General features: G+C 38.7%; 1 protein-coding gene across 1 annotated transcript in view; it reads left to right on the forward strand.

The window, feature by feature from the left end:
- The window catches only part of Cdc5l (cell division cycle 5 like), a 51,167-nt gene that overhangs the window by 20,735 nt on the left and 18,220 nt on the right, over nt 1-12,212 (forward strand). Inside the window, exons 8-13 of the mRNA XM_019206581.2 lie at nt 1,880-2,068; nt 3,122-3,270; nt 4,761-4,923; nt 9,399-9,563; nt 10,766-10,846; nt 11,528-11,770. Of these exons, the coding sequence (XP_019062126.1) occupies nt 1,880-2,068; nt 3,122-3,270; nt 4,761-4,923; nt 9,399-9,563; nt 10,766-10,846; nt 11,528-11,770 (990 nt within the window). The remainder of the gene's footprint in view (nt 1-1,879; nt 2,069-3,121; nt 3,271-4,760; nt 4,924-9,398; nt 9,564-10,765; nt 10,847-11,527; nt 11,771-12,212) is intronic.

A 12,212-nucleotide genomic window follows, 5' to 3' on the forward strand; every position in this document is an offset into this window, starting at 1 on the left:
CCACAGAAAAGAAATGTACTTATATTTGAAATCCAAAAACAACTAAAAGAATTCACATTTTTAAGATCAGATTTTTCTGTTTCTTTTTTGTTATATCCCATACTTGTTTTTAATTATATTTATTTATAAGCATAATGATAGAATTTAACACTAACACATATGTAATATTCTTCCCAAACAAATGACTATGAATTAAATCAAGCATCTAATTTAGAGAAATCATAAGGTTGCCAGAGAAACTATCGATATGCCAAATGTGCACAATCCTACCACGTTCATGACCATCTTTCTCATTTAATAGTGCACACATATGTGTAAAAACATACCTCCACTCATATACACAATGCATATTTTCTACAATACAATATATACTTTGGTATAATAAAACAGTGCAGTGATCTGTGGAATGTTTGTGATTTGTGTGATTTGAGAAAAACAAATATCATCTTTGAGGCAGTTCGAGAATTTGTACCAGATACTGAATGATATTAATGATTTATTATCCATTTATTTATAGTTACAAAATTTACTTAAAAATTAATATTCATTACCAGTAGAAAATAGGTACAAAGATATATTGATATAACAATTTCCAACCAAACAAGCTGTAGTGACAGAAAAGGAAGTTTGCAGAAGGCAGAGATGAGAGAGGAGAATGACGGATGGACCTTAATACTTTTCATAGTACTCATATGTACAGATTTCATAAATTCTCAAATAAAAAAGCAAAGAAAATGAGAACCAAAATAACTCATCAATTTGGTAGACCAACATATAAAGACAGATTAATGTGTTGATAAATTTTAAAAAAAAGAAGTGTAAAGCCTGAGATTTAGCTCAGTAGTGCTGCTGCACCTGCCTAGCCAGAGCAGTGTGCTGAGTTTAATCCCCAGCACCAGGGAAAGAAAAAAAAAAAAAAAAAAAAAAAAAAAAAAGAAAAGAAAAAAGAAGCATATGTGCTTTCTAACATACTCAGTAGATTGAAAGTGAATTATTTGTTATCTCTTCCTCTTCAGTTGTTCCCTTCACAAGGATGTAGTGGCCTTCTTTGTCTCTTTTAATCAGTTTAGGTTTGAAATTTACTTTGTCTGTGAATAAGATTGCTACCCCTGCTTTTTTCTGGCTCCTGTTGTGTGATGAAGAAGTTTTCCGTCCTTTCACTTTCAGTCTATGGCCTTCTTTTTGCATTAGGTGTGTCTTGTATAAAACATATTATTGGATTTTGCTTCTTAATCCATTGTGCCAGTCTATGGTTTTGTTTCTTCTTTTTTTTCTTTTAATGTTGGGGATTGAACTTAGGGATTTAGGGCCTTAACACTGAGCTACATCCCTGGCTTTTTTGTTTTGTTTTGATTTTTTATTTTGAGACAGGGTCTTAAGTTGCTGCATTGCTTAGACTTGCAGTTCTTCTGCCTCAGCCTCCCACAGTGCTGATTTTTTTTTCTTAATACTCCTTAGGATATTTATTTTGGTAAAATTACTAAGGTAGCAGCAGATTTTCTTTAGGGATCTTTGGCTCAGTGTAAGTACTCTAGAGTGATATTTTAATTTGTTTTCACTCTTCTTGTATTAGTTTTGTGCAAACTACTATTTTATGTCTTCTGTATTTTAATGTATTGGTTTGAAATGATTTCAGTATGAAATATAGCTATTTTAGCTTGAGTTTGAATCATATATGAATTTTCCCCCCATGATGTAGGAGAGGCTTTTTGAAATTTTACTGTGGAAATTTTCAGAGCTTTAGAAAAGAGACGAGCACCGTGAACCCTGTGTGCCCATCTCACTGCTTCAGCGACTCAGTTTTTTGGAACTATGCTAATTTGAAGCTGTGTTGGTTCTCAGTTAAAGTGGGGCTTATTGTAATTATTGTCTCTGTTAGATTTCAGATGCAGAACTCCAGGAAGTGGTAAAAGTGGGCCAAGCAAGTGAAATCGCCCGGCAAACGGCCGAGGAGTCTGGCATCACAAACTCCGCTTCCAGTACGCTCCTGTCTGAGTACAATGTCACCAACAGCAGCATCGCCCTTAGGACCCCTCGGACACCGGCTTCCCAGGACAGAATCCTGCAGGTGATGCATCACCTACAGTGGTAGAGTGACCCTTCGCTGTATTATCCTTAACAGTGTCACAGAGGAAAACAGAGTAGCTTGGCTATATTTTCTTCAGGGTGAGCAATTTCAAACTGAATCCAGGCTGCTCAGCTCCTAGAGCATTTCTGTAGCAGAGAAGCCACGTCAGCAGATTCGGTAGTTAAGTGGTTCCTTTCTCAGTGTATTTGTAACATTTTGAATTCAGCTCTTCTGTTGGCAGCAGCCTGTTGTACCTGTTGGGAAAACAACAATGTCACATAGCTTAGTGATCCTGGAAAGAAGTCAGCATGTGTAGTCAGTGATCTCAGACTTCCTCACATTTCTGTCCTTGGCCTGACACAGTGTGGTGGCAGCTCACCTCCTGCATCTCCCTCCCTCCAGGCGGGTGTGAGCAGCTCTGTGCTCCCCTTGTTGTGTGCTGGGCGATGTGTAACTTTGCAAAACACTGGAGGAGTTGAGGAGTTGGCACCCTTAAGTCTTACTTCCTGCTGATAGAGATGCGCTCTCTTGGTTTGGTTACTTCATCCATGCCTTGGCCTCTGTCTCTTCTCTGGCAGAGAGAAATATCTTGCCCCCTTCTTCTTTCTTTTTGAAAATGTTTGCAGTGTGATTATTGACACTGAACAGTTTTAATCAAAATAATAAAGTTGTTTTTATTTTGGTAACAAATTACATCATTGGGTAGCATAATGATCATTTAATAGAAATTGTGTTGCTTCTAGTCCCTCACCCCAATGTAGGAATTGAATTCTGGGCCTCACACACACTAGGCAGTTTTTCTTCCACTGAACTGTGGCCCCTACTCCTTTTAAAAAGTTTTGTCTTGAGACATATCCTATCAGAAATAGTAGGTTGAGAAAGAATGAATGTATTAAAATCTGTCATGGCCCAGTACTCATTTTCTCTTGGTTTTCATGAGAAAATGTGAAGAATGCTCCCTGCTTCTGAATCTGTGTAATAGGACTGGGAGAGGAGGTTCTAGTGACCTGACTGAAACTGTTAAACACAATTCTTTGCCTTCTTACTCATCAGGAAGCTCAGAACCTCATGGCCTTGACCAATGTGGACACTCCGTTAAAAGGAGGACTCAACACCCCATTGCACGAGAGCGACTTCTCAGGCGTGACTCCACAGCGGCAAGTTGTTCAGACCCCAAACACAGTTCTCTCTACCCCGTTCAGGTATTTAAAAATAAATGTGCTTTATGTTTTAGAAAAACGTGAATCCAGGGACTTGAACAGCATGTTTGAACATTCAGAAAAGTTGAATGAATAGTAATGAACATGCATCTGCCCATGACTGTTAGCAGTGTGCTGTGTTCATGTTATCACCTATCTACCCATCAAGTCATCTTATTTTTTAAGGCCCTTCAGAGGATGTTGTAGATACCAATTTTCTTGCCTAAACATTCCATGTGCGTATCATTAACTAGAGCTTAGTATTTATTTGCATTTCTTTTGTTTTAAATTGCTGTTTTTAAAAAAGAATCTTTAAGATATAAATGTTATAGAAGCAAGTTGTATTAAAATAGAATTTTAGCTTTTAAGAGCTGGGTATTGGGGTTTAACTTTGTAAGAATATGTACTCCTGCAGGTCTCGTATAGGAAGCCCCTCAGACTTTGAGCTTTACATGCCAGCAGAATCAAGCAGTCCTGGCAGCCACTCTGCATACTTTTTTTGGTAGTTGGGGTTGAGCCCAGGCCATTGTCATGATTAGCAAGCACTCTACTCAGATCTACATCTCTAGCCTTTTTACATTTTAAGACAAGGTCTTGCCAGATTGTCCAGGCTGGCCTTTCCCTTGCAGTCCTAGACTTGACCTTGTCAGCCTCCTACACACCTGTGATTATAGGTGTGCACCACTGTGGCCTTGGCCTTGTTGAACATTTAATGCATCTTGCAGTGCCGAAGAGTGCCTAACCCTCTTCAGCTAATCGTAAGCTCTGTGGGGCAGGGGCCATGTCTTTCATAACAACACATTACTTGTTGGGAACAGCTGTCTGGCAGCACCTCCAGACTGGAATACAGTCACCATAGGGGAAAAAAGCAACGGCAACAACTGCAGCAAAAAGTCTTTGACCGATTAAAGTCTAAGTTGCTGCAAATTCTATTCTATGGACATTGCTGTTGGAGGGTCCCCTTGCCGTTGGCCTGTTCATATTAGATGTGATTTTGCACTTTGATGATAGTGGCAGGAATGACTGGACAAGATAGGCAGTCACTTGACAAGGAGGGAGAAGAATAATAGGAGGGGCACACTGAGCTCAGAGTCATCTGGTGTGTGAGTGCAGCCTCTCTGCCCACTGCCCAGTCTTCGCCAACCTCACACAGCAGGAGAGGGTTGAAATAATTATTGGTGGACCTTATTTAGGAAGCCAAAGTGATGTCAGATGTAATGACCATTAGAAGCCATTAAATATCATGTGTATGAACGATGTTAGCTAAACCAAATCTTTATTTTAAAAAAATTATTATTTTGCCATACTGGGGATTGAACTTACCATTATTTTTAATTAGAGAACTAACTTAAACTAGGCAGACAGAATTTTTCGAATCTTTGTTTCTTCCTTATGTTCTGCAGTCCTTGTGAAATAATTTATGTGAAAGACATTTGAAAGCAAAATCTGAGTGTAAATGACACTTAATATAATTGGGATTTCTGTTATTATAGGACTCCTTCTAATGGAGCAGAAGGGCTGACTCCCCGGAGTGGAACAACCCCCAAACCAGTGGTTAACTCTACCCCGGGCAGAACTCCTCTTAGAGATAAGTTAAACATTAATCCTGAGGATGGGATGGCAGACTACAATGATCCCTCTTATGTGAAGCAGATGGTAAATATCAGTTTCCTTTTAATACTCATTTTTTTTTTGTGGTACTGGGGATCACATGATAAGCAGGCACTCTTATCACTGAGCTCTGTCCCCAGCCCTAAGAAAAATTTTTCCGTGCATCCTGGGTACTAAATTAAAAATTCTCCCCATCAATACATATCTGTACATGTGTTGATGCCAGCAAAGGAAAATGGTTTGTAAGGGTTGATGTGGGGGGAAGATTTTGGGTTTATGAGCTATTTTTTTTACTCTTAGTATGTTTGTGAATATTACTAATGTTGAAAGTAATGCTTTTAACTTTAACTTTTATCATTAATAGTTTCTTAAAGGATATACTTTTTGTAATTTTATAGTTTCACATGCCTCATAAATTAGATTTTTGAGCCTGAGTTCTTCTGTTTGTTTCATATGTTTAGGACAGTGTACATCTTTGAGACAAGTTCTTTTTTTTTTTTTTTTTTACTATAACATGATGTCTTTAACTCAGGAAGATAGCTTGAAGGGGGATAGCTGGGTCAAATGGAATTTCTATTTAACTTTTCTGAGGACTCTCCATACTGATTTCCATGGTGGTCACACCACTTTGCATCCGCACCAGCAATGTAGAAGGGGTCCTTTTTCCCCAGCAGACTTGCCAGAATATTAATTAGTTGGCTTCTTGATAATGGCTATTCTTTCTGGAGTAAGATGGAATCTCAGAGTTGTTTTAATTTGCATTTCTGTAATGGCAGTGATGTTAAACTTTTTTTTATGTATTGACTGCCCACTTATGAGCTATCTGTTCATTTCAGTTGCCCAGTTTTTTACTACTTCTAATTTTTAGAGTTCTTTCTATATTTTAGATATTAGTTATCTATCCAAGGTATAGCTGACAAAAAATTTTTTTCTACTCGTAGGTTGTCTCTTCACTTTGCTGAGATTTTTTTTTTTCTACTATGAAAGCTCTCAGGCCTCTTCAAAGTGAGATAAATCTATGAACTACAGAACATGGCTGATATAATCTTTCTGCTCCCTTATTCTCCTAAATTTCACACAGTAGCAGGACTCAGTGAATTAGTATATATAACAGAGCCACAAATTTTTTCTGTTAACTCTAGAAGTTTTGAAAGTAGAACCATGGGGCTAGTTAGGCTTTGAGGTTAGTGGGAAGGAGAGAGCTTCCTTTTGGATCCCTGAGAGAGGAATGTCAGCTGCTCCCAAGAGCCAGCTCCTCTTCTCTCTCATGAAGATTGGGATGATGAGCTATGTCCTCCTCTTCTGTATTTGTGTCCAGTGAAAAGGAACAATGGGTAGCTCATCATACTTTCCTCTTTACCTGTCAGTTTTCTAGTATCAGATAGGAAAGTCTTAACAGCTCTGAAAGGAGCTGGAAATTAGCATGTTTTCCTGAAAAGAAATGGCTTACTTTCTTTCTTTAAAAATTTTGCAGTGTTGCTCTTCAAAGCCGAAGGTTGCGCTTGGAGGAAGTGGCTGCTTTGGTTCCTTGGCTGGACCGCCGTTACCACTTTTCAAACCTCTTGTGTCCCGCTTGCCGGGACTCTCTGCCGCCAGGATGCCTCGAATTATGATCAAAGGAGGCGTGTGGAAAAACACCGAGGATGAAATTCTGAAAGCAGCGGTAATGAAATATGGGAAAAACCAGTGGTCTAGGATCGCCTCTCTGCTGCATAGGAAATCAGCAAAGCAGTGCAAAGCCAGATGGTATGAGTGGCTGTATCCAAGCATTAAAAAGACAGAATGGTCCAGAGAAGAGGAGGAAAAACTCTTACACATGGCTAAGTTGATGCCAACTCAGTGGCGGACCATCTGTCCAATCATCGGAAGAACAGCAGCCCAGCGCTTGGAGCACTATGAATTTCTCCTGGACAGAACTGCCCAAAGAGACAATGAAGAGGAAACCACAGATGATCCACGAAAACTTAAACCTGGAGAAATAGATCCAAATCCGGAGACAAAGCCAGCAAGGCCTGATCCAATTGATATGGACGAGGATGAACTTGAGGTGCTTTCTTAAGCTAGAGCACGCCTGGCTAATACCCAGGGGAAGAAGGCCAAAAGGAAAGCAAGAGAGAAACAGTTGGAAGAAGCAAGGCGTCTTGCTGCCCTCCAAAAACGAAGAGAACTTCGAGCAGCTGGCATAGAAATTCAAAAGAAAAGAAAAAAGAAGAGAGGAGTTGATTATAATGCTGAAATCCCATTTGAAAAGAAGCCTGCCCTTGGCTTTTATGACACCTCTGAGGAAAACTACCAGGCCCTGGATGCAGATTTCAGGAAATTAAGGCAGCAGGACCTCAATGGAGAGCTGAGATCTGAAAAAGAAGGAAGAGATAGAAAAAAAGATAAACAGCATTTGAAACGGAAAAAAGAATCCGATTTACCATCAGCTATTCTCCAAACTAGTGGTGTTTCTGAATTTACTAAAAAGAGAAGCAAACTAGTACTTCCTGCTCCTCAAATTTCAGATGCAGAACTCCAGGAAGTGGTAAAAGTGGGCCAAGCAAGTGAAATCGCCCGGCAAACGGCCGAGGAGTCTGGCATCACAAACTCCGCTTCCAGTACGCTCCTGTCTGAGTACAATGTCACCAACAGCAACATCGCCCTTAGGACCCCTCAGACACCGGCTTCCCAGGACAGAATCCTGCAGGAAGCTCAGAACCTCATGGCCTTGACCAATGTGGACACTCCGTTAAAAGGAGGACTCAACACCCCATTGCAGGAGAGCGACTTCTCAGGCGTGACTCCACAGCGGCAAGTTGTTCAGACCCCAAACACAGTTCTCTCTACCCCGTTCAGGACTCCTTCTAATGGAGCAGAAGGGCTGACTCCCCGGAGTGGAACAACCCCCAAACCAGTGGTTAACTCTACCCCGGGCAGAACTCCTCTTAGAGATAAGTTAAACATTAATCCTGAGGATGGGATGGCAGACTACAATGATCCCTCTTATGTGAAGCAGATGGTAAATATCAGTTTCCTTTTAATACTCATTTTTTTTTTGTGGTACTGGGGATCACATGATAAGCAGGCACTCTTATCACTGAGCTCTGTCCCCAGCCCTAAGAAAAATTTTTCCGTGCATCCTGGGTACTAAATTAAAAATTCTCCCCATCAATACATATCTGTACATGTGTTGATGCCAGCAAAGGAAAATGGTTTGTAAGGGTTGATGTGGGGGGAAGATTTTGGGTTTATGAGCTATTTTTTTTACTCTTAGTATGTTTGTGAATATTACTAATGTTGAAAGTAATGCTTTTAACTTTAACTTTTATCATTAATAGTTTCTTAAAGGATATACTTTTTGTAATTTTATAGTTTCACATGCCTCATAAATTAGATTTTTGAGCCTGAGTTCTTCTGTTTGTTTCATATGTTTAGGACAGTGTACATCTTTGAGACAAGTTCTTTTTTTTTTTTTTTTTTTTCCATTCTGGTCCTGGGGATTGAATTTAGGACCTTGTACTTTTGAGGCAGGCATGGTGCCCCTGAGCTAAATCCTGAGCTCTAGGACAGCTTAGATCTTAAAGCCAAGTTAATTTGATACTTGTTGATTTCAGTTACATTTTCTTTTGTATATTTTGCAGTGATACGGAAAACAAATTCTAAATCTATAATTTTTGCTTCTGCCCATGTTAAGCTTTTGTAACTTCACTCTGGTACCTTATCTGATGCTAGATAATCCTTGCCAGATTTTCCTTTAAATGAATTCTAATGATCCTGACCTGTCTTCAGTTTATAACTTAATTCTAACTTAATGTATGGATTTAATTTGTAATTATTTTAATGCCTAAATTGATATTAACTAATGCCTATCCTGAATATAAAGAATGTGGGAACTACTGGGTATAAAACATGCATCTGGACATTTGAGGGGATCTGAAGTTGAGTAAAAATGTCCATTGTCTTAGTGACTTTTATTTTTATGGAGAGGTAAGCCAAGAGTGCATTGGCAAAAACTTTGGGTGTTTGGAAACTTTGGATTCTTGCCTTTCATTTACCTGTGACTTAATATTTCCATTGTAAGTGGATGTGCACACAGATTTAGCCATCTTTCAGGTTTGGTTTTATTTGTTGAAGGACAAGTTAACTTTTATTCTGTTCATTGGCTGTTAAATTTCAACGTCAGAACTGTATTCCTTCTATGAAAATCAAAGTAGCCTTTTTCCTCTCCTTACAGAGGTGCTTTCTAAACTTTGTTGGAGTATACCAGAGTGTCTTCATTGATCACAAGTCACATTTTGGTTGGTCTCCATGTAGGGATCATAGGGAGGTAGAAAATTTTAAAAAGGCTTAGCTCTGCAGTCAAAATCATTATTCTAAAAACTGAAATCCAGTGATTAAACAGAAGCTAGTATTCTAAAAAAAAAAAAAATCATTATTCTAGAATTAATAGGCTAATGTTTTTTAGAAACTCTTGTAGAAAACTTATTGACTGACTCCTTCCTTTGTTTGAGTTGAGAAGAAACATTTTTTTCCTACAGGAAAGAGAATCTCGTGAACATCTTCGTTTAGGGTTGATGGGCCTTCCTGCACCCAAGAACGATTTTGAAATTGTTCTGCCAGAAAATGCTGAGAAGGAGCTGGAAGAACGTGAAGTAGATGATGCGTACATCGAGGATGCTGCCGACGTGGACGCCCGAAAGCAGGTGAGAGGGTGCGGGAGGAAGGTGTGGGTGTGGCTGTGTGTCAGGAGGCTTGAAGAGTGAAAAGTTACTGTTCAGTATCTCATTTTCTACTCAGCAGTGTTTTCAACGTTGAAAGTAATTATCCTAAATTAGATCACATCGTTAATAATATGTATTGTCATAATTGATACTATACGCATGGTACCGTGATAGCCGTTTGTGATACGGATATGGAAATTTACTCTTGTCAAATTCATTTTGCTTCACTAAAATATACCTTGGAAGTCATTTAGGTGTTGATTTAGTCTAGTGAACAAAAGATGTTAAAAATGTGTATATCTTGGGCTAGTTGAGTAAAATAGTTTTAAGTCAAGTGTAAATTAATAAAACAGTGGATTTGGAGGTCTGCAAGTATCAAAAATATTAGTAACACATTGTACTAACATGTTGTTTAGTTATTTTCTCATTTATACATAACATCCAATGTATGTTATTTATACATAACAATGTATTGTTAGCTACATTTTTAAAATGAGGAGACAGGCTGAGATTAATTAAATTCACTTTTCCAAGTGTTGTGGCTGCTAGGTCCTGAATCCTGAACTAGAAGTGAGATTATGACTCAGAGTGATTTTAGGAAACTTTCTTCTCGGGTGGGGGTGCTGTGTAACTGACATCAGTGGAGATCCTTGTCTGAGGAAGCCTTATGTGAACATGCTTTGTGGTGCATTTTGCACTCTCATTTAGTTTGAATTACATTTGTTTTCTCAGAAATGGCATGGAATTTTAATGTGTTACCACATTGTTCATAAGTTGAGAATCAGGAAACATTGGCTGGCTGTTGAAAGTCAGTAGATTTGGGGTGAAAGGGCAGGGCTCTGTTGTGAGAGTCTCTTTGTTTCACATTGCCATTTAGACAGAAAGTGATTATCTGATGGATGGAGACCAATCATTTGGGAAGTGCACTGGTAGACATTGGAAATTCTTAGGTTCTTTTGTAGTATGAATGAGTAGACTGAGGGATCTCTGTGGCCTTAACATTACATTTGATCTTAGTCAAAAGGCCGAGAAGCAATGTCTGTGGCCTTGACATTACCTTTCTACAAACTTACACAGATTTCTACAGCTTTATGTTTTGAACATTTTTGATCTAATAGACTAAAGTGTTTTCAGCTTTGTTGAGGAGCGTCAAATATACTAAGGGATATAAAATCATTTCTTAGGCCATACGTGAGGCAGAACGTGTGAAGGAAATGAAACGAATGCACAAAGCTGTCCAGAAAGATTTGCCAAGACCATCCGAAGTAAGTATTGAAATTTCTGGTTTAGAAGGTTTTGTTTTCTTTCTTTTCCCTCCCTCTCTCCTTTCTCCTTCCTTCCTTTGCTTTCTTCCATCATTTATTTGGTACTAGGGATTGAATTTAGGGCCTCTGCGCTGAGCTACCTTCCCAGCCCTTTTGAACATGTATTTTGAGACATATTCTCCCTAAGTAGCTGAGTTGTCCAGGCTGGGCTTGAACTTGGGATCCTCTTGCCTCAGCCTCTGAGAGTGCACCACTCAGATATGCACTACCACACCTGGCTCTGTTTCTTTTCATATGAGTGATGCTTCTTATGTTACTCATAAAGACTAAACAAAAGTTCATCTGCCTTCTGGAATATAGGAATGTAGTTCCCAATCCAGTCTTTAAAATGTTATACTGAAAATAGAAGGTAGATAATAGGAAACAGGGAGGTAGATCTTATGCAAAGGGAAAGGGACCAAGAGATGGAGGGAGGGAGAAGGGCAAAAAAAAAATTAGGATGTGTTATATGCATACCCCAACTCCTTGTGTTGAATGTAATCATTATGTACTGAACCTAGTAATAATTTAGAGGGAAAATAAAATAACTTTAGAAAATGTAAAACTGCTATTTAATGCATGCTGTAAAAGCAATAAGACACAGTAATATTTTTGTTAATTGTACTTGTTTTAAAATTTTAGGTAAATGAAACTATTCTAAGACCATTAAATGTAGAGCCACCTCTAACAGATTTACAGAAAAGTGAAGAACTAATCAAAAAAGAAATGATTACAATGCTTCATTATGACCTTCTACATCACCCCTACGAACCTTCTGGAAATAAGAAAGCAAAAACTGTAGGATTTGGTACCAATAGCTCAGAGCACATCACCTATCTGGAACATAATCCCTATGAAAAGTTCTCCAAAGAAGAGCTGAAAAAGGTATGATTGAACCGAAGTATTTTTGTCATGAGATGTAAGCATTTGTTAGGTGCTGTGTGTGTCATGGACAGACATGAATGTGTTTTGCCACATTGGCACTCATGAGCAGCTCAAGCATGTGGTGAAAAGATAAACATTCATATTAGGTGTGTGAAAAGACAGGCTTTACATAACTTCATGCCCCGTGTTTATTAGATACACACTGGTTGTGGTGGCAAGGTGTTTTGGGTCCAGGGGGATTGTTGGCTTGGTCGACAGTTGTAGCGATTGCCAATTCCTGTGGCTCTACTCTCTTGTTTCAGAATAGAATTGAATGCCTTTAATACTTAAAGCTCATTTACTTAGACTCCTAAGAAAAACCAGGGGTACAGAAAACCTTTGACTTATGATGGATTATGTCCTGATAAACCATTGTAAGTTGAAAATAGTATTTTGAAAATGT

This window comes from Fukomys damarensis, unplaced genomic scaffold (assembly GCF_012274545.1).
Source record: "Fukomys damarensis isolate Sample0158 unplaced genomic scaffold, DMR_v1.0_HiC HiC_scaffold_20, whole genome shotgun sequence".
NCBI lineage: Eukaryota > Metazoa > Chordata > Mammalia > Rodentia > Bathyergidae > Fukomys > Fukomys damarensis.